This window comes from Rattus rattus, chromosome 14 (assembly GCF_011064425.1).
Source record: "Rattus rattus isolate New Zealand chromosome 14, Rrattus_CSIRO_v1, whole genome shotgun sequence".
In the NCBI taxonomy this organism is placed as follows: Eukaryota; Metazoa; Chordata; class Mammalia; order Rodentia; family Muridae; genus Rattus; species Rattus rattus.
Window position 1 is genome coordinate 73,830,239 of NC_046167.1, and position 21,243 is coordinate 73,851,481.

The window sequence follows — 21,243 nt, forward strand, 5'->3', positions numbered from 1 at the left end:
GGGTGGGCAGAAAGGAAAAGCTGAGCTCTCCTGAGTGTTTGAGTGAGTAGTGAGGTACACAGTCTCCCCTTGCCCAGTCCCCCACTGGCACTGCACCACCCTCTTCCCCGTCATTGTCCTGAGTACACATTGGCCTATGGAAGTTGTCACCTCTGGAGAAATCCTCTTCAGGTGGATCTGAGTTCAAGGCCAGCCTGATCTACAGAACAAGTTTGAGGGCAACTGAGGCTACATAATGAAGCCTTGTCTCAAAAAACTGACGGAAGAAAAAAACCCTTCTTCAGCTGTTTGTTGTGTTTCTGTCTCCATCACTTCCCCTTTGTCCGTTGTCACCTATAGTACTCTTGACGCTTTCTCCAGGTCTCCTATGACCTCAGTCAAGTCAGTTGCAGCCTTCAGGGTTCATCCTGTCCTGACAAGGAATGCTGATCTACACCAGGTTGATCAGGTTTTCCCTCTTCCTTCCTTTGTTTCTTCTTCTCCTCCTCCTCCCTCTTCTTCTTCCTTCCCCTCCTCTTCTTCCTCCTCCTCTTCCTCCTCCTCCTCTTTCTCCTCCTCTTCTCTTAAGATCCAATGCCTTTTTTTTTTTCTTTTTTTTCGGAGCTGGGGACCGAACCCAGGACCTTGTGGAAATACTGACATTCTTTTTTCTTCTTCTTCTTCTTTTCGGAGCTGGGGACCGAACCCAGGGCCTTGCGCTTGCTAGGCAAGCGCTCTACCACTGAGCTAAATCCCCAACCCCCAATGCCTTCTTCTGCTGTCTTCAGGCATCAGGTGCACACAAAGCATACATATACCAGGGAAACACCCATCCACATAAAATAAGGGCTCCTAGTGTAGACTGGCTTGAACGTGCATGGGTTCCCAGACCTTCCAGCTCTTCCTCCAGAGGGCTGAGATCACACCACCAAGTCCAGCAGCTCCCTTATCTAAAATCGCCATGTCTCTAGCTTCAAGGCTTCCTCCCCTCTATAACTCTTCATCTGCCTCCAGTCTTCGCCATCTGGTCACTAAACTCCCACCTTAAGAGCGCCCTTAACTCTCCCAATTTGGCTTTCAATAACACCGAAAGTGGCCAAAGAACTAAAGAACTGTAGGTGTCAATGATGGATACCTCATCTACAAGCCTGCCAGGGAGGTTTCTGAAACCACACGACCCAATCCAAGTTTGCACTTCTCGCTCCTTGCTGGTCTCAGCCAATGATGTCATTCACCTGCCTGGTTCTGTCTCCTCTCATCGTCTCTGCAGATTCCACCTCTACTCTACGATGTTTTCGCAGCTAACCCTTGCTGCTGTCCCACCGCCCTGGAATGCTTCAACACCTAGGAGCCTCCTCGCTGACCGCGCCGCCCGCTCTCACCCTCGCCTCCCTCACAGTCTTCTTGCGTAGCCGATGTGATATTCTTAAAGCAGAGATCGCACTTCATCCTTTTAGCATGCCAGTGGGCTCACACTCGATTTAAAATAAAACTAAAATCCTTACGACCTACCCAAGGCTAAGAAACTGGGTCAAGGGTTAGGCCTGGCAGCACAAGGCCTGTGCAACCCCAACTACTGGGGAAGAGGAAGGTTACAAGTTCAAGGCCAGCCAGAGCAATTTGGTGAGACCCTGTTTCAAAATAAGATTTAAAAAAAAATTTTTTTTTTACTGGATATATGTCTTTATTTACATTTCAAGATTTTTTTTTAAAAAAAGAAATATGATAAAAATAAGGGAGAGGAGGAGGTTGTGCTTGGCTTCTTGGGCTAGATGCTAAGTCTGAATCTCCAAGATGGAAAAAGGAAATGTAACTGGCCAAGCCTCTTCCACGATTGCCCACTTCCCTTAGGCCACTGTGGCCTTGATTCTACACCTCCAAGCATATTCTTGCCTCAGGGCCCCTTTGCATCTTGTAATTCCTTTTGCTTCAAACAACCCCCCCCACACACACAACAGATCTAATAGCCTTAATTTTTTTTTCTCTGTTTAAATACTGCCTCCTGGGGGGGGGAGAGCAGGGGGCTGGAGAGATGGCTCAGTGGTTAAGAGCACTGACCGTTCTTCCAAAGGTCCTGAGTTCAATTCCCAGCAACCACATGGTGGCTCACAACCATCTGTAATGAAATCTGATGCCCTCTTCTGGTGTGTCCGAAGATAGCAACAGTGTACTCATATACATAAAATAAATAAATCTTTTTTTTTTCTTTATTTTTTTCGGAGCTGGGGACCGAACCCAGGGCCTTGTGGTTGCTAGGCAAGCGCTCTACCACTGAGCTAAATCCCCAACCCCAATAAATCTTTTTAAAAAAATACTGCCTCGGGTTGGGGATTTAGCTCAGTGGTAGAGCACTTGCCTAGCAAGCGCAAGGCCCCAGGTTCAGTCCCCCAGCTCCAAAAAAAAAAAAAAAAAGCAAAAACTGCCTCCTCTTGGGCCCTCTTCTGAGTATCCCATCTAAAACAGCTCCAGAAGCTGGAGAGATGGCTCTTTCAAAGGACCCGGGTTTGATTCTCAGCACCCACAGGGTGGCTCTCAACCATCTGTAATTCTAGTTCCAAGGGATTTCCGACACCCTCTTCTGGCCTCCTTGTGTACCTGGCCCGTATGTGGTGCGCAGACATTCGTGCAGACGAATACTTAGACAAGAGAGAATAAACAAAATACATTTTAAATAGTTAAAGCGGCAGTTCCCTGCTACCATACCTGCACCACACCCTAGACCTTTAGCCTACTTTTTTTTTTTCCACAGCACTTTCCAGCCTGTGACATACGGTGTGCCTCTGTTGTCCTGTGGGCCTCCCTAGCCTGCACACGGAGCCTTGCAAAGGGGCAGTGAAAGAAAGAGGACGGCAATTTGATGTCTCCTGGCCATCTGCTGGCTGTCAGGAAAGACCTCCAGGACCTTCTCTTGCTCCACAGAAAGGTCTGAGTCTGGGTGCCGTTTTGTTTTGGGATCTTCCCAGTAACACAGCCTCGGGGTTGGAACAGGCACGGACTAGGAAGGATACAGCGCCCTCTGGTGGCCAGAATCCCTGCAGCTCCCTGGCCAGCCCTCTTAGTTCTGAAAGTCTCCAGACTATCTCTTCTAACCTGGTTGGACCAAGATGGAGACTTCTAAGACAGGGTCTTGATGTGTAGCATAGTCTGGTCTTTACTACCTGGGCTACCGTTTTGTAGCCCAGGCTGGCCTACTTCTTTGTAGCCCAGGCTGTCCTAGAACTCTTTATCATGTCTCAACCTTTAGAGCTGGAATTACAATGGGCCATGGCCCCCAGCTAAGAATTATATTATCTTCTCTTGCAGTGTTGGGAATCAAACACGAAATCTTGTACATTCTGGGAAACTCTCTACCACTGAGCCATATCCCCAGCCCTGAGACTGGGATTTTTTTAATGACAGAGAGGTTAACAGACCAGGCCTCTAATGAAAGTTCTGGATTCCAGTTTTGATTATGACTAGGACTTCAGTGTGTCCTAGTATCTGGTGAAGTAGCAAGGGCTTGGACTTGCCACCGAGGGAGAAGGCATCCGTGCTGCAGCTCTGATGAGGTTTTCTGGCCTTGTAGCTCTGCAGTTGCTTGGTTGGCTGTGGACGATGCCGTTTTCCAGGACTGCTTGGGTACGAGATGTGCTTCCCTGACTCTCACAGCCCTAACATTCTTCTAGACTTTTCTTTCTGTTCTCAAACACACTTGGGACAGTACTGCCAGACCCTCAACTTCTAACTTCTCGTCACACATTAAAGTGGGAGATACTCTCTCAGCCGTGTTGGTGAGCAAGGGCTTGATGTCTGTCAGACTGTACCCTTTAGCTACAGCCCTAGACCCTGGGAATGTCTTTAGATATCCAGATACACAGTTCTTAAATCTGTAGTGAGCAGGAAGTGTGTGTGTGTGTGTGTGTGTGTGTGTGTGCACATGCATGTGTGTGCGTGCGTATGAGTGTGCGTGCATGCATGCATGTGAGTGGGAGTATGGACTACACGTGTGTGATCATGCATGTGTGAGCGTGTATGTGTGTTAGTGCATGCATGTGTGTGTGAGTGCATGAGTGCGTGTATGGTTAAGGATTTATTAGAAAGAGTTGTTTTATTCCTTGCTATAGCATTTGTGAGCATGTTGGGGCTGAGAAAAAAAACTCTGGTCCTCTGGTAAAGCTGTAGTAAGCGCTTAACCACTAAGCCATCTCTTCATCTGGGCTGGACCCCAGAAAGTCTATGTTGAAGGGGGACATGCCTTTAGAAGCTACCAGCATTTAAATGGCCTTTAAATTTTAGTGATGTGTAGAGTTGGAGAGATTTTGCAGTTAAGAACAATTTTGCTCTTGCGGAGTACCCAGGTTTGATTCCTCGTACCCACATGGACTAATAATGGGTCCATAACTCTAGACCCAGGGTATCTAAGCCCCCTGACCTCTTCTGGCTGCCACGGGCTGCACACTCAGTGCACACAGACACACAAGCAATGCACACATATATAAAATAATAATAAGTGAATCCCCAAGGGTGGTGGTGGCGCATACCTTTGATCGCAGAACTTAGGAGGCAGAGGCAGACGGATCTCTGAGTTCCAGGACAGCCAGGGATATACAGAGAAACCCTGTCTCAGAAAATATAACTACATATTAAAAAGCAAATCTTTTTTTTTTTTCTGGAGCTGAGGACCGAACCCAGCAAGCGCTCTACCACTGAGCTAAACCCAACCCCTAAAAAAAGGCAAATCTTAAGAAAAACAAAGGGGTTGGGGATTTAGCTCAGTGGTAGAGCGCTTGCCTAGCAAGCACAAGGCCCTGGGTTCGGTCCCCAGCTCTGAAAAAAAGAAAAAGAAAAAAAAAGAAGAAAGAAAAAAAAGAAACACAAAGCCAGTGATTAACCATGCCAGGGGTGCTCAGCTCAGGACACATGTCAGAATAATCCCAGAATTTGGAAAACTAAGTACCAATGCCAAAGTCCCTTGTCCCCCAACTAATAAAACAAAAACAAAACAAAACAAATCAGAGCTGTATGTGTGAGCCTAGCCAGGGGCATTCTCAAAGGCTTCTGGGTGATCTGACAGGCTGAACTACACTTTTATCTGAAAGAAATCCTGAGAGGATCCGTTCCAGAGAAGACAGCAGAAGACCTGGGTCTGGTTCCGGAGGAACAATTTAGCTATCACGGACGAAAGCTCAGGTTCAACCACTGAGCACTGGGAAAAGGCAAGTTACCATGGAGGAGGCGCCGTAAGAGAGCAGAAAAGACCCGTGAAGCAAGCATTCAGGAAGGACAAGGAGTCCTGCCAAGGAGCAGAGAGGTCCCAGGGTCTCACTGTGTAGCTTGGTCTGGTAGGTAGTTGGTGACTTTGAAACATTATGTAATGGAAAAGTAGAAAAAGAGGAAGCTGAAGTTAGGGAGAGAGAGGGGTGTGAAACCGGAAATGAGAGTAATTCAACTGTTTCGAGTAGCTCCACTGTGAAGCAGAACAGAGAAATGGGGAGGAGGCTGACGGGAAATGTGAGGGTAAAGGAAGGTTGTTCTTCATATTTGAAACCAGAGACAGGGTTGGGGATTTAGTCAGTGGTAGAGCGCTTGCCTAGTAAGCGCAAGGCCCTGGGTTCAGTCCCCAGCTCCGGAAAAAAAAAAAAAAAAAAAAAGAAGAAGAAGAAAAAGAAACCAGAGAGCATTTGCCATTTTTCTGGAGTTGGAAATGACAATGGCAAGATGCTAATGTTGGTGAATGAATTAATGAATTAATGAGTGAATGAATGAATTGGGAAAAATTCCAAGGAGAAACTAACCACCTCGGATGGGAGCCTACTCTAGAGACAAACACTCCTTTTGTAGGGACAGGAAAGAAAAAGATTCATAAGGACCCTTTGTCAGGGCAGCAGAGGTGGACAGAAGTTCATGACTGCTCACTGCTGATTCTTGACAGGGTCTAGGAGGTGAGGGTAGATAGAAGTGGAAAGGTTTGAAGATGTCTTAGTTACTATTCTGATGCTGTGATAGGATACCCTGACTAAGGCACCTTATTCCAGAAAGCATTTACTCGGGGACTCGATTACAGTTTCAGAGAATTATTCCGTGTTTGTCATGGTGGGATGCATGGCAGTAGGAAAGGCAGGCATGGCCCTGGATCAGTAGCTGACAACTCACGTCTGATCCACAAGCAGGAGACGGTAAGAGAGAGACTCTTCTTAGCATGGGCTTTTGAAACCTTAAAGTCTAACCCCTTATCAAGGCCACACCTCTCAATCCTTCCCAAACAGTTCCACTAACTGGGGATCAAGCATTCAAACCTATGAGCCTGGGGGGGAGGGGTCATTCTCATTCAAACCAGCCCAGAAGGGCTCCTCTGGGATGTGAGCTGTGTGGGAAGCCTGCAGAGCCTGTCTATGCTACACAATAGTCAAGCCTTTGTAAGTGGATTTTTCCAGATGTGGGCAGCTGCCCGTGAATTCATCAGAGGCTGAGGGCTTTATCAGTTAATCCAAATAGGAGGGAAGGAGCAACTCCGTGTACAAGATGTAGAGGAAGTGGAGTATAAGGCAGCCAGAAGATGCTAGGAGGCAAGGCTGTCACTGTCTTGAGCACAGGGCTTGAGAGTGCCATCGTGTGGGCAAGATGAACATGGGTGTCTATAATCTCATTGTTGAGAGGCTGGGGCATGAGTTTAAGGCAAGAGTAAGCTTCATAGATTCTGTCTATAGAGTAGCGCGGCTGAAGCAAGAAGTCCAGGGGTTGAGAAGCCAGATCCTTGGAGGCAGAGGCACAAGGATCTTATGCACAAGGAGAGACTCCAGAAGCAGCAGAGCAGAAAACAGGCACTGGAATCCTTTTTCCTCTTTTTAAAGATTTATTTATTTTATGTACAGCATTCTGCCTGCATATGTGACTGCAGGCCAGAAGAGGGCGCCAGATCTCATTACAGATGGTTATGAGCCACCATGTGGTTGCTAGGAATTGAACTCATGACCTCTGGAAGAGCAGTCAGTGCTCTTAACCACTGAGCCATCTCTCCAGCCCAAAGCAACCAGGAGGAAAGGGTTTATCCAGCTTGAGGGAGGCCAAGGCATGAATGCAGGAGCCTGGAGGCGGGAACGGAAGCAGAAACAGAGGAATGCTGTCTACTGGCTTGCTCTCCGTGGCTAACTTGGCCTTTCTTTTCTTTTCTTTTCTTTTCCTCTTTTTTCTTTTTTCTTTTTTTCGGAGCTGGGGACCGAACCCAGGGCCTTGCTCTTGCTAGGCAAGCGCTCTACCACTGAGCTAAATCCCCAACCCCCAGGCACTGGAATCTTAAGGAAATTTATTTTGCTCTGGGATGCTGGCACCTTGAGAAGAGAGCTGAAGGTGCCTTGAACACTGGATGTTCCTCTCATGACTGGAACAGTGTAGGCACTGGTAAAGCTCTCTGCATGTGCACATGTGTGGCATGTGTGCATGAGTGTGGGTTTCACACCCGTGTGTGTGTGCACGCGCGCGTGTGATGTGTTTAAGTCACAGGTCAACAGTGAGCATCTCTCTTCACCGCGTTCTGCTTTGCTCAGAGTCACTGAAGCTGTGACTTACTGACTCTAGCTAGTCTGCCTTGCCAGTTTGCCACGGCGATCTTGGCTCCGCCTCCCAGGCGCTGGGGTTACAGGTAGCATCTCAAGGCAGCTGTTATGTGGGTTCACACATTCTCTAGTCAGCGAGCTATTACCCCACCCACAGTCTTAACAAAAGTTAAAAAAAAAATTGGGGGGTTGGGGATTTGGCTCAGTGGTAGAGTGCTTGCCTAGGAAGCGCAAGGTCCTGGGTTCAATCCCCAGCCCCGAAAAAAAAAAAAAAAGAAAAAAAAATTGGTTGTTTTCACTTGTTTCTTTATGTACATGGATGTTTTAAGGGCACACGTGTCTGTGTGTTGCATGCATGCTCATGGAAGCCAGAAGAGGGCATTTGGCTCTCTACAACTGGAATTAAAGATGGATTTGAACTTGGATCCTCTGCCAGAACAAGCAGCCAGTGCTCTTAACCGCTGAGCCATCTTTCTAATGCCCTACCTCACCTCAAGTGAAAAATCTTAATGGAGAATTAGGTCTAATATATGTAGTTTAGTCTTTTGGTGTTATGGGTTTTTTTGGGGGTGTTTTTTTTTTTTTTTTTTTTTTTTTCTTCTTTTGGAGTGTTTTTTTTTTTTTTTTTTTTTTTTTTTTTTTTTTTTTTTTTTTTTTTTTTTATTTGTTTTGAGGTATGCTCTCATTTTGTAGCTTTGGCTGACTTAGAACTTGCTATGAAGACCATGCTGACCTCAAACCCAGAGATCCACCTGCCTCTGCCTCCTGAGTAATGTAGCCTGTGTGTTTTCTTCTCTCTGTATGTATGGTGCTGAAGACTGAACCCAGGGTCTACCTCACACTAGGTAGGTCCTACGCCACTGAGCTCTGACTCCCTTCCCATATGACTCTATCTTAACATTTTTAGTTTCTTTCTAGTTGATGAAACAGCCATGGGTTCCCCGGATATGTCTGCTGACTGCCTGAGTCCCATCAGCCACGAGCGTCTTGGGTGTGAACGAGCGAGTGATAGGCCTCCTGTCTGTCCCTCACCCCCTACCCCCTCTGCACGGCACCTTCACCACAGCTTAGCTGCTCTGTCTTCTTCTACCCCCTCAGATCCAGCATTCCTATGGTTCCCTGCCAAGTCTAACAGTCGCTTTGCCAAGGATGAGACCTAGTTTACTGCAGGCACCATGAGGTCCATGAAAGACTCTCCTGAGCCTGGAAAGGCCACCTTCACAGCCTGCCTCGTTGGGCCATGCCCACCCTTCTGACTCAGTTCTGGAGCACTTCTGTCACCATACCTCACACTCCCTCTGTTTGCCTGTCATCCCTGCTGCACAGAACCACACAGAGCCCAGGGGTGGCTGAAGCCAGGCTCAGGGCCCAGCCGAGGCCCGGTGTTTGCTACACTGAGCACAAGGGTACTGTGTGCCAACGGGGATCCAGGGGAAAGTGAGGGAGCGTGGATTGTGGGCTGCAGGTGGGACGGAGGGGAAGTTGATAGGCAAGCTTTATTACTGGTCAATCTGTACACAGTCTGAGGGAAGGAGGTAGGCAGAGTGTGGCTCCTCCCTAAGCCTCCTGGCTTGTCCCTGCAGGTCAAAAGTTGTTCATGTTTTTTTAGGACATCACCTCTGTCCTGCTGAGGCCAAACGGGCCTTCAGGGCCGGTCACAGGGGGCGGGGCCCTTCTTCCGTTCACGAGTCAGCAGGGTTACCAGCTTGGCCTTGATGCCTGTCTGTGCTCCAGGACGGCCGGCGCCTCCAGCATCATCGAGCTCCAGCTCCAGCAGCCTCCGGTACTGGGCTTCCAGATTGCTGTCGTGGGCCGAGCCAGGCCAACTCAGCTCCTCGCTGTTATGGTAGATGGGGCTGCCCAGGGGGCTGCGGCCACCAGGAGGGCCCTCTTGGGCCTCAGGACCCCCGTTGGACAGCCCGGGGCTGGCCTCCAGCATGAACACGTTCTCGTAGAGATGCTCCGCGGTGGCTTTGTGCTTGCTGGTCTGCTTGCTCACAGACGCATAGAGACTGGAGGCTGTCCCGTCTTGTGTGGGGCTGAGCAGCAGGGGTAGGCTTTGAGGTCCAGGATCAGTTAGAGGCAGCTTTCTGGAAGGGGCCAGCTCATATTCTGGGGCCACCTCCCGAAGCTCTCCAGGGGGCTCTAGGGAAGGCAGGGAGAGGGCCCGAGGGAGGGGGCAGGGTGGGGACATGGCCAACTCTGGAAGACGCTCCCGCTGACGGGCAATGGCTGCGGCCACAGCTCCACATATGTCTGGTGCACGCGGACTACTGAAGGCAAAAAGGCCCTCCCCTGAGTCGCAGCGGCGGCCAGCCTCAAAAGAGAACACACCCTGCACACGAGTGACACAGGCAGGGATCAGTGGTCAAGAAGCCAGGACACTTACCGCCTTTCCCTACAAGACACCAGTAGGCTACCTAGCACCTCACCTTGTCAGAGCCAAACTTGCGCAGGAAACGGTAGGGCCAGCTATAGCAGGCCTGGGGCTTGGAAGTCTCCCGCAGCTGAATGTCATCTTGGCCCAGCACCAGGAGGTAGGGTCCCTTCAGCTGGCAGCGGGTGGTGGCCTCTGTCCTCTGCACCACCACCGGAAACTCAGCAACTGTACTCAGGAAGCAAGGGCATTTCATCAGTTCCCAGACGCCGCTACTGGGGTGGGGGTGAGCTGCCCCAGGGTCTCCCCTGATTCACCTTCCTGCCAGGAGGAGTAGATGGAGTTTTCCTCCATGGGGACAAAGCCCCTTTTTGGACTCTCAGCCTGTCCTGATCCTGAGGAACATTCTCCGGTACTCTGAGGAACAGATTTAAGTCATCCATTAGAGTCCACCCTGTTTTTCCTCCCCATCCCTTCCATGGGTTTAGCAGACGAAGCCTCCACCGTCAGTCTCACTCTCCGCCATCAGTCTCACTCTGACCCACACTCCAGGGCTCTGGGCTCTCCTGAGCCATTTCCTATCTGTACTTTGGGGCAGCACTCCCTACTGGGCTTGGACTATGCCTGGTGCTCTAAGGGGTTAAGCAATGGAGGGCACAAAGCTTTGGAGGTGTGCAGCAGTGAAGAGGCAGGGGTAGCATCTAGCAAATGTCCAGGCTTCTTTGAAAGCCACTTGCAGGTGACCTTTGACCTTCCCTGACCTCCATCCTATAGCCAGTCCTATCTGTCAGGAAATGGTCATCATGGTCACCTTGACCCAGGAGCGTGACCAAAGCCAATCCCAGCCTCCTCTTCCTCTACCTGCACGTTTTTTTTCCTTTTTTGTTTTTCAAGACAGGATTTCTCTGTGTAGCCCTGGCTGTTCTGGAACTCACTAACTCACTTGTAGACCAGGCTAGCCTTGAACTCAAGAGATCCATCAGACTCTGACTCCCAAGACCTAGGATTAAAGGAGTGTGCCATCACTGCCTGGCTCCCTATGCATTTCCTAATTTAAAAAAAAGTGAGTGATAAGCTAGGTGGTGTGGTTAGGTGGTGGTGTGGGGGTAGCATTAATCTCAGCATTTGAGAGGTAAGCAGGTGGCCAGCCTGGTCTACAGAGTGTGTTCTAGAACAGCCAGGGCTACATGGAGAAACCTTGTCTACAAACACAAACAAACAATACGAATCAACATTACCATTTTTTTTTATTTATCCAATTTTATTTTGTGTGTATTGGATTGGCGTGAGGGTGTCAGGTCCTCTGGAACTGGAGTGACAGACGTTGTGAGCTGCCATGTGGTTGCTGGGAATTGAACTCTGCTACTCTGGAAGGGCCGTCCGTGCTCTTCGCTACGGAGTCATTTCTCGAGCCCTGGACATTACTATTTTAAGGTACCCAGTTCAGTGGGTTTTAGTGGCTTCACATGTGCGTACAGTCGGCAGCAGCACCTAATCCAGAGCCTGTCACCATCTCAAATGACAGCCCGTCCCCGTGAGCCAGCAGCCGGCCCTCTTCCCTCGCACGGCAGCACCTGCTGTCTGTCTGCGTGGATGCGCTTATTCGGGGTCGCGGTTTTAAAAATTAGGAGATCGAGCGCGTTACCTTCTGATGTCTTTCATGTCGTAGTTACACGTTAGTTGTTTTTTATCTTGCTTTTGAGACAGGGTCCCAAGTAGTCCAGGCTAGCCTGGGACTGGCCATGGAGCTGACCCTTCTCCCTCCGCCTTCCAAATGCTGAGGTTACAATAGTACCACCCTGCCCAGGGCGAGGTTCTGTTTACCTCTTCCTGAGGGGGTGAGGGGGTCACGTGCTGTCTCACCTCTGGGCGACTACACCATGTTGCTGTGAGCATTGGCCCACATTGCACCTTCTTTCATTCTCTTGGCTATACCTCAAATGGGAGAACGGCAGCCATATGATAACCTCACGATCAATTTTGCCGACATGCGTGTCTGTGTACTACATGTGTATCGAGCCCATGGAGGTCAGAAGGGGGTATCTAAGCCCCTGGGACTTACGGTTGTGAGCTGCTGTGTGTGGGCTGGGCCTTGAACCCCAGCCTTCAACAAGAGCAGCACCTCTCCAGCTGCTCCATGAGCAACTTGATGAGGAAGTCAGGAGAGTTTGTCTTGCCTGGCATAAAGCCTGAGGCGTAATTAGCCCCTGGCTTTAATACCCAAAGCCATCCCCTTGGGTTCATCATAAAACCTCTTACCCACACATGGCCCAAGGTGGATTCAAAAGGCTCTGGCTGACCTTTCCAAATGTCCTGACTCTTGTGTGTCTTAGCTGTTGTTTGGCCCACTTTCTGCTCCTTTAAACAGACCATGTTTTCCTGCCCCAGGACCTTTGCCTATGATACCACTGTGTTGCAGTGCCTGTCCATTTGGCTCAGACGCCCGTCTCAGACCACTGCCCTGTGAACTTGCTCTTGTCCCTCGGGGCTCAGACCCACTCGTCCTCCTGACCTACAGTTTCCTTTGCTCTATAACGTGCGGAGAATACAGGACTCTTTCATGGGTTTCTATTTGCATGGATTGGACAACACTTACCACTTGGCAGGATCTGACTAGGCAAGGACATGGGGAAGCGGGGTGAGGTGGTCCCTGCAGGCTGGTTCACTTTACACTCACCGGGAAGGCCAGCTGGCAGATGGGGTCCATCCATGACTGGCGGTGCTGTGCAGCCAGCAGGTGGCTTCGCTCAGTGGTGGTGATCAGGAAGGCCCCAGTGTCCCTGGGGCAACTCTCACCATCCGCCGGCAGAACAGATACACAGTCAGCCAAGCGTATGACCCGGCGTTCCCCTCTACGGCCAGGCCCTGCGGGCCTGTCACCTCCTGGCCCCAGGCCACCATCACGAACGTCCCAGCTTTCTAGCCGAGCTACTCCCGCCGGGCCTCCGGCATACAGCAGAGCCCACACTTTGCGCCAGCATTTCTGTAAGAAAGGAGATCCTCGGGAAGAAAGCCACCCTTGCCCCTTGGCTCTGTACAAGCTGCTTAGCTTCTGCCTCCCTAGGACTTAGGGTACTAAGGAGGAGGAGGCCTTGCTGGGGCAGGGGTAGGCAGGAAGAGATCTACACTTGGGGCTGGTCAGCCCTGAGCTCAGGTCACACCTTGCCCTGTTCTGGATGACCTTCACAGTTAATAGTATCTAATGGCTGGGGCAGACCAACTGACACTGCTGTTACACAACCAGAAAGGGCACTTGGGCCATGGGCTGGGTGGGGTGGGAAGGCGGCCTCTGCTTCATGCTGGTAAGGAAGGAAACATGCAAATGACATCGCAGAGGCAGCAGACGTTTATCTGCCCAGGAGCAGCTGTAGTTGAACTGTGGGTGTACAGTCTGATGCTCAAGGAGAAAAAAAAGATAGATTCCCAGCCCATCTCCTCTCCAGGAGAACCAGCCTGTCTGCTCCGTCCTCAGAGGGCTCCTGACACACAGGCCTGGGCCTTCTCCAGGAGCCTTGGAACCCTCGTACACACGGTTTTGATTCCTACAACCCTTCCATGGTCCTGGCATCTCTAACACGGTATGAGGCTGGCTTAGGAAGGAGGCTTCATCCCTAACCTTCTTGGGCCAAGACCCTCCACTCTCCAGCTTTCACTTCACCCATACCCCCTTCCCAGTTATCGCAGGTCAGCTGTGTGGTCAGCTAAGCAGGGGCTTCCCTCCTCTGCCCGTGGCTGGCAGCCTGGACTTCCCACCTTGCCAAACTTCATGTGCTGCTGGTAGAGGAGGCCGTCCTTGACAGGTGTCTCCACAGATTCCATGGCCACAACAGTTCTGAAGTCCCGAGGAGACTGGGTATAGCCGGACAGGAACTTCTCTTAACTTCTCGTTTTTTGGCCACTTCCCCCTCCCTCTGTCCAGAGACAGCTGCAGGGCCAGGGGGAGGGGAGCCCGGTCTTCGCTTAAAGGACAGTACTCAGAACAAATCTCTTCCTTAGGGTCCTTGCTGTTCCAAGAAACCGTACCTGCCTACGGGGAGCTTGAAGCCAGCAGGGTCCGGGGTGGCGTGGGGGGTGAGGACTGCCTCTTGCGCATGCACCTGGATCAGCTGGATCTGAGTGTCTGACCACAGGGTGGATGCCCTGAGTCACAAGCTCCGAACCCTCCCCCATTCCCAGGCAGCTGTGCAACGTGAGGATGGGAGCTGCACAGCCTCGGACCCTTCTCTACCAGATTGCTAAAGTGGCTGCCATTCTGAGTGGCACGTTTGCCGTGCTCTTAAGCACTGGGATCCACCCAGGGTCTTGGGCATGCTAAGGTAACCACCGTACATTCCCAGGTCAATCAGAAATGTTTCCAAAGCTCATTTTCATCTCTTGATTCTCACCCCACTTAGGCCCACCCCAGCTGTGTCCACCAATCTTGTTGTTCCCCCTTGAGTCTAGTCTGGGCAACTCCACCCCATCTGTTCTCGCCTTTACTTCCTGAGGTGTAGTTCTTCAGATCCGTCCCCTCTAGACACCCCTTACCACTGCCCTGCCCTGCCACAGGCGGCTGCTTCTTCCTAGAAGCCTTCCTTGACCACTCTCCAAAACTGGAGAGTGAAGCATTACACAACAGACATATGAGGTAGCAGGCCACAAGGGCTCCATATCCAGGTTCACTGCTTGTCACATGTGTGGGCGGCAGGCCCCCAGTGCGCTCCCCAGGGAGGTCACATGCTTCTTTAAGTGTTGCTTCCTGCCCTGTGACTCTGCCCCTACCCCACCTGACCTGCCTTGTTGGAGGCCAGTATTGGAGCTTTGCATGAATACAATTTATGGGAGTGTCTTGTCACCTGTGAAATGTCACCTTGGGGAAGAATGCTGTAACCCAGCTGAGGAATGCTGTTTGTGGGGTGTGTGTGTGTTGTCACACAGTGCACATGGAAATACACTCAAGAGGCCTTTGGCACCTAGCTCTGTGCCCACCAGGTCTGTGGTCCAGGCAGCTCCGAACTCACACAGTCTGGTCCTGTGCTTTTCATTCTCTTGACAGTTCAGTGATGAGGAAATCAAGGCTCGGATAACTTAAGTAACTGGCAGAGGCCACACGCTGAGTGACAGACCTAGCCTGCTGTTCTCGGTGCAGAGCTCCAAGTACCTGGGTGCTGCTGTACCACCTCTTTGGCCCCTTCTTACAGGAAAGTGAAGCCCCGGCTGGGTTGGTGGGCCAGCCAGTCTTTCAACAGGCCATCGGCACGTACATGTCTTACCTGTGGCCCCCCAGTTATCAGCCTGGCTTGTTTCAGTCTTTACAGCCCAGGGGACAGTGAGGCAGAACAGGGGTGGAAGGTGCCTGTGGCCAGAATGGCAGGCCTGTGGCATCGGCCACTTCCTCAGCAGGTAGAGCAGAGGAATTCTGGCTGCAAACGTGCACAGGGAGGGAGGGGCAGTCAGAGGGCGTCAGGAGCCCTGGAGTCACCACAGGAAGACTGAAGCCGATGGCACTGTCAGACAGGCAGGGAGACCAGGAACACAATCATTCCCCTGTGACCCCCAGTGGTGGCTCCTGAGTTAGCTAATGACCAGATATCCTGAGACCCAAGATGGGGACACCAGCCAGCAAGTCTGTTGTCTAGCAGGCTGGCAACTCTGGGAGATGCAGATGTCTTGCCTCAGGGTGGTAATGGAGGCAGAGGCTTGTGTAGGACCCAAAGGGCAGGTGGGTGAGAGGGAGAGGGAGGGAGGGAGGGAGGAGGAAGAACTGGTCCAAGAAAAGGGATTGTGCTTTAATGGCAGCTGGGGAAGAGAACAAAAATAGTAATTCTGGGGGCACTGGGGTGGCCCAGGCCAGCTGGGCCAAGGAGGCTGGCTTCTTGTCTTAGGGCTGGTGTGCACATGGCTGATGTCCTGGGACCGGACTCTTGGGGAGGAGAGGGAAGCTCAGAAGTCCATGGAGCTGTGCGCCAGGTAGTCCTTGCGGCCAATGTTGCTGACCTGCTTGGTCTGCATGGCTTCGAGTTTGGGGCAGTCAGTGATGCGATGACCAAGGCCTCCACAGAAGGCGCAGCCCCGTTCTCCTGGGGGTGGAGAGAAGGGTCAGCAAGGTCTTAGGACTGAGTTTCAGGTCCTGGACCTTGACCCCAGCAGAGGACAGGTTTCCTGGTGTTTCAGTCTGTCTGCCTTCCCAGCCCAGAGGCACCAGCTGTAGACCAGAGGCGAGGGCCCCTGCTCAACACTCACCTCCGATGTCCAGCATGGACTCATCCCCACAGTGCAGCACTTGCAGAACAGGTGGTACCTTCTGCTTGGCCTCCAGCAACAAGGCTTTGAGGTCCATGAGCACTGACTCATCTGAGGGAAGAGAGAAAATGAGTACCATTAGGGTCTATCCTGGCTTCAGACCCAAGGCAGAGCCAAGCAAGGTAGCTGTGGTGAGTCTCACCGCAGGCCTTGTTGATAAAGGTGGTGGCGATGCCTGTGTTTCCTGAGCGCCCAGTGCGGCCGATTCGGTGCACTGCAAGGAAAGAAGAGCCTTGGTTCTACCACCCGGAGGCCTGGCCCTCCTCTGTGCAGCCCCAATGCCCCACTCTCCCTACCATAGTTCTCGATTTCTTCAGGCATGTCATAGTTGATGACGTGCTGGATGGCAGGAAAGTCTAGGCCTTTAGAGGCCACGTCCGTGGCCACTAAAACGTCCTTCTTGCCTTCCCGGAATGCCTCAATGGCCTTGGTCCGCTCTTCCTGGTCTGGGGTGGGTCAGGTAGGTGTCAGAACTAGAGCAGGGGTGTTGGGAGTAGTGCAGGCTAGCACGGCAGGGAAGGGAAGGGGACAGGGAAGGAAGCTGTCATGGCAGTAGGGCTATGCCAATGTGTTGATCATCCTGACCTTTGCCCCCATGAATGGCCACAGCCTCAACTCCTTTGAGCAGGAGGTATTCGTGAATGGCATCCACATCTGCTTTCTTCTCTGCAAAGATGAGTACCTGCCCCGAAAAGGCCGCTCTGGTCAGAAGGTATCACACTGGTTCCTGCCCAGCATCCATCCCATCTCAACACAGGAACTCTGGGGCCAGCCTGGTCCAGCTCTACTCACAGGTGGGGGCGTCTTCTGCAAGCACTCAAGCAGGTACACCATCTTGGCTTCCTCCTTCACATATTCCACCTCCTGCCACCAGAGGGAGCAGGTCAGGGGATCCCAAGGTTCAGCTCATCAGTCATGGCCCTGACACTGTAACTGGACTCTGAGTCTGTGCTAGGTGACCAGAAGCCTCTTGCCATGAGGGACACACAGCCTAAGAATGGCCTTGGTTAAAAGACTCTTCGGTTGGCTTCAAGGGAACAAGGCCAGCTTTAGTCTACACTGGCAAGACTCTGCCTCTTAGGAGTGTGTGCCTACCTGGATGACGTCAAGGCTGGCTGCTCCAGCACGACCAACATTGATGGTGACAGGCTTGACCAGGGCGCTCTTGGCGAAGTTCTGAATCTTCTTCGGCATGGTGGCACTGAAGAGCAGAGTCTGCCGCTGGCCCTGAGAAAGGCCGGGGCTGGGCTAAGACCTGAGGGGTCCCATTTGAGAGCCTTCGTAGCAGACGTTTACAATTCAATTGCTAACAGTAGCATTACCACTATGGAGCAGTGATGATAACTGTATGGTTGGGGTCACCACGCTGTGACGAGCTGTTGTGGTCTCAGCATTAGGAGGTCAAGAGCCACTGGGCTAAGGGCATGCAGGACTAGATAGAGGGCACATGGGGGATGGGGACTGGGGATACTGAGCAGCTGAGCCACAGACCCTGAGAGGCAGGGACCCTGCAGCTCAACACGCAGTACATGAATGTGTGTATTTATGTGCGGGGTTCCTGAGCTCTGAGTGAGGCAGGGGTCAGGCACCTTGAAGTAGGAGAAGATGGTACGGATGTCACCCTCAAAGCCCATGTCGATCATGCGGTCAGCCTCATCCAGGGCCAGGTAGCGGCAGATGTCTAGGCTGACCATTTTCTTCTGCAGCAAATCCATGAGGCGTCCCGGTGTGGCTACCATCATGTGAACACCACTGAGAACAAAGAAACCCTGGTTTTGGGAACCTGGGTGTCCTGGGACCTACCAAGAGGCTGCACTGCCTTCTGCTTTTGCTGCCTCCCCACTGCCTCTCAGCTTCTCCCATGCTGTCTTCTGTTAGCACAGGCAGCTTATTTAGTAGGGGCTGGCCCTCTCTGGCCTGCACTATTTGACATGCCTTCCCCACGAGGGCTGTCCTGAGCCTCTAGAGGTTTTACTCCTGGTTCATACGTCCCGTTGCTGGCCTTGCTGGGCTCATGTTTCCGATAGGCTGTCTATCTGTTACATGCCTGAATCTTCCCTGAGTCTGTGAATACCTCAGACGCAGGGGTGGGCTCTGCTCTGACTGTCGCCTCTGGGCCTGCTGGGGATTGCACTACCTAGAAAGGACAGAGCAGAGGTGCCACTGAGGTCTGGCCCCCCACATCAGTACCTTAGCCTCCTTGGTTAACCACAGTGAAGAGTTTTAATTTTTCTGGATACTCCAGATTTCAATCCCTGAGCTTTCTACCTGAACTGCCCCCAAAATTCAAATGGCACTTTCCCTGCAGCCTTTTCTGACCTCTAATGTCCCAGAGAATGGGACATTCCATCTGTTCTATTCCCACAGTATCCAGCTAGTTTTCCATCCTACCCCAAACCATATCCCCTCAAGGGTTGAACTCACAGAAGAACTCTGTGAGGACCATGCAGTCGCTAAGCTAAAGGGTTCTTCTGCTTCTCTGGGAACTCTGGGGACCCCTGTGGGAGCCTCAGTACATACTGTCGGATGGTCTCCATCTGCTCCTTTACCGACATGCCCCCGATGCAGAGCGCGCAGCGCAGGAGAGGGGAGCTGTCTTCCTGCAGCAGACGGCAGTAATACTCCAGGATGCCATGGGTCTGCCGAGCCAGCTCTCGCTGAAGGAGAGACAAAGCTGGTACCAGAGGCCAGCCCCGCCCTCCTCCCAACCATCGGGTTAGCCTGCCTTACTGAGGGGCAGATGATAAGTCCATAAGGCCCTTCCCGCTTGGAGAAAGGCAACCGCTTCTCTTGTTCCAGGCAGAACATGATGACGGGCAGTGTGAACACCAGAGTCTTGCCTGACCCCGTGAAGGCGATGCCAATCATGTCCCGACCAGACAGACTGTCGGGAGAGGACAGCTTCAGGACTGGGCCCACTTAGATAAATGGGTGCTGCCTCTCGGTTGCAGCCACGCCCACAGCCCATACTTACATGGTAGGGATGCCCTGGATCTGAATGGGTGTTGGGTGGAGGATGCCCTTTTTCTTCAGGCCTCGAAGGATAGCTGTGGAAAAGAACAGGTGTTTTACTGGCCTCCGGAACCCCACAGAATTAGCTCTTCCTTGTAGGTTATAAGCCATGAACAGAGGCTGGGGGTCACGAAACAGTGGGTCCAAGGCCCACTGGCTGACCGGGCCTAAGTTCGCACTGAAGCGCCATCGAAGCAGAAGACAGCTGAGACATCTGAAAATAAGTCTAAAGAGACCCTTCCTCTATCGAGGAGCGGTGGGCCACGCCCACTACCCCTGCACCCGGGAGGCACAGGCACTGGGTCTGAGTCTGAGGGAAGCCTGACCATGCCATGTTCTGGGGCAATTAGGACAAGCACTGACACCGCTTTCAAACCTGCATCTCCTCACAGGGCATGGGGACCATGCCTACAACGCTAGCGTTAGCATTCGGTAGGGAGGATGCAGGACGACTGTTTTGAATCTGAGGTCAGCCTGGGCTGCAGAAAGAGATCCTGTCTCAAAAGAGCTTCTCCCTCCCAACTAAGTGCCACCAACAACCACAGGGGGACACCCTCTCTCCAACTCTGCATTCCCATTGCTGAGCGCAGGGAGCAGGCACTGGGACACACTGTCCCAGAGAGAAGATGGTAAAGCGGCTCAGTGCCTCCCTCTCCTCAGGTACCTGCAGGGAGCTTCATTTCCTTGAAGCTCTTGATGGGTGGCGGGATACCGTCTCCCTCCACCAGGATGTGGTACTTCTTCCGAACACGCTCGTGCCGCTCTTCTGACATGCTCAGGACATAGCGCGGGGGTGTCCAACTGCGGGTAGGCAGTGGGCAGGAGGGGTCAACACAGTACAGTATAGTTGGGCCCCACCGCCAGTCTCAGCCGCATCCGCATACACTGACTGAAAAGGCATACCTAGTTTTGATTGGATCGTCGTAGGTAATGCCTTTGGCCATTTCCTTCACTGACATCAAGGCTGAGGAGACAGACATAGCTCAATGAGGTTCCTGCCTCTCAAAGGAGACCCCTTGGGACACAACCTGTCTGCACCAACTATAATGGTACCTCGGCCTTCAGCCACACTCTCCAGAATCTTTTCTTCTTCCTTCAGTTGCTTTTCCTTGGCGGACTCCTTGCGTGCTGAGAAAGAAAGCCGAAGATGTCAGAGAACCAGGAGCACGGTGGCCTAGGCTCAACCTCTCTCCTTCCTGCTCTGCCCACCTTCAGCCTTCTCTTTGAGGTGCTGGTGCTGATCCAGGAGGCTGACATTGGACTGAGGACCCAGCGGGATGTCGTCCTCATCTCCTCGGGGCTCACTGCCACTGTCCTGCTGCTCTTCCTCTGCAGCTCCCTTGCGTCTTCGCTGCAGCAGCTTCTGGAGCTGAGGTTCCACCAGTGTCCCTCAGAGTCAAGCCCAAGACCCAGTAGGTGGTGGGGCACAGCACCCGGGAGGGTCGGAACCTAGGTTGCTGGCTTTTTCCGGGATCGTGTGCACTGGGCTCACGTCTGTCCGGAACTCAGGTTCACTAGTCCCTGGTTTTCCTCAGAACCACGTCCCAAGGGTACTGCTACCGCCTCCCATATCCCCCCTCCCGCGGACGGCCGGGGACCTGTCGCCATTGCACCTGGGATGAGGCCCCTCACCAGAAGCTGCCGGCGCTGCCGCAACGGCACGTAGGGCACGTAGTCCTCGTCGTCCTCATCTTCGTCCTCGGAGCGGCTCCCACCCGCAGTCGCCTCGTGCGTGCGAGCTCGCTGCGGAGACCCGAGTCAGCTGCGGCCCCTCCCCCTACCCGCACCCCCTCGCGTGGACCCAACCTCAGTCCCACCTTCCGCTCGGGTTCCGACTCCTCCATCGTAGGCCGCACACATGCGCAGTGCCAGGGCTGAAAAAACCACGCCTCATCTGAGCTCCAATCGGCTAGGAAAAAACGGCTGTCGTCGCCTAGCAACGGCGTGAGCGCCGGATCGCGAACTGGGACAATCTTCTTCTAGCGTGTAGGCGGGCGAGTGGCAGAGTTGATCGAAAGAGTCTAGCGAAGCCTTGTGGGTAGCGGGAACGTTTGAGACATG

General features: G+C 52.4%; 2 protein-coding genes across 2 annotated transcripts; both read right to left on the reverse strand.

Moving 5' to 3' along the window:
* Positions 1-8,988: 8,988 nt before the first annotated feature.
* On the reverse strand, positions 8,989-14,231 carry Dok3 (docking protein 3). Its single transcript, XM_032885143.1, has 5 exons — positions 13,642-14,231; positions 12,566-12,871; positions 10,206-10,305; positions 9,944-10,116; positions 8,989-9,846 (listed from the first exon to the last, which is right to left on the reverse strand). The coding sequence occupies exons 1-5, from the start codon at positions 13,705-13,707 to the stop codon at positions 9,157-9,159; spliced, it is 1,335 nt and encodes a 444-aa protein (XP_032741034.1). The 5' UTR covers positions 13,708-14,231; the 3' UTR covers positions 8,989-9,156.
* A 1,404-nt stretch (positions 14,232-15,635) lies between these two features.
* On the reverse strand, positions 15,636-21,093 carry Ddx41 (DEAD-box helicase 41). Its single transcript, XM_032884992.1, has 17 exons — positions 21,000-21,093; positions 20,815-20,925; positions 20,392-20,551; positions 20,236-20,310; positions 20,086-20,146; positions 19,847-19,983; positions 19,145-19,217; positions 18,901-19,054; positions 18,691-18,827; positions 17,760-17,922; positions 17,266-17,397; positions 16,963-17,034; positions 16,756-16,852; positions 16,467-16,616; positions 16,313-16,384; positions 16,111-16,221; positions 15,636-15,947 (listed from the first exon to the last, which is right to left on the reverse strand). The coding sequence occupies exons 1-17, from the start codon at positions 21,024-21,026 to the stop codon at positions 15,811-15,813; spliced, it is 1,869 nt and encodes a 622-aa protein (XP_032740883.1). The 5' UTR covers positions 21,027-21,093; the 3' UTR covers positions 15,636-15,810.
* Between the last annotated feature and the right edge of the window lie 150 nt (positions 21,094-21,243).

Coding starts and splice junctions, on each gene's coding strand:
- Dok3 (XM_032885143.1), bottom strand. CDS start 13,707: ATGGAATCTGTGGAGACACCTGTCAAGGACGGCCTCCTCTACCAGCAG. Junction 10,306..12,565: donor TCTGCCAGCTGGCCTTCCCG/GTGAGTGTAAAG, acceptor TCTGTTCCTCAG/AGTACCGGAGAATGTTCCTC. Junction 10,117..10,205: donor CTACTCCTCCTGGCAGGAAG/GTGAATCAGGGG, acceptor TCCTGAGTACAG/TTGCTGAGTTTCCGGTGGTG.
- Ddx41 (XM_032884992.1), bottom strand. CDS start 21,026: ATGGAGGAGTCGGAACCCGAGCGGAAG. Junction 20,926..20,999: donor AGTCGGAACCCGAGCGGAAG/GTGGGACTGAGG, acceptor GGGTCTCCGCAG/CGAGCTCGCACGCACGAGGC. Junction 16,385..16,466: donor TGAAGAAATCGAGAACTATG/GTAGGGAGAGTG, acceptor CTTTCCTTGCAG/TGCACCGAATCGGCCGCACT.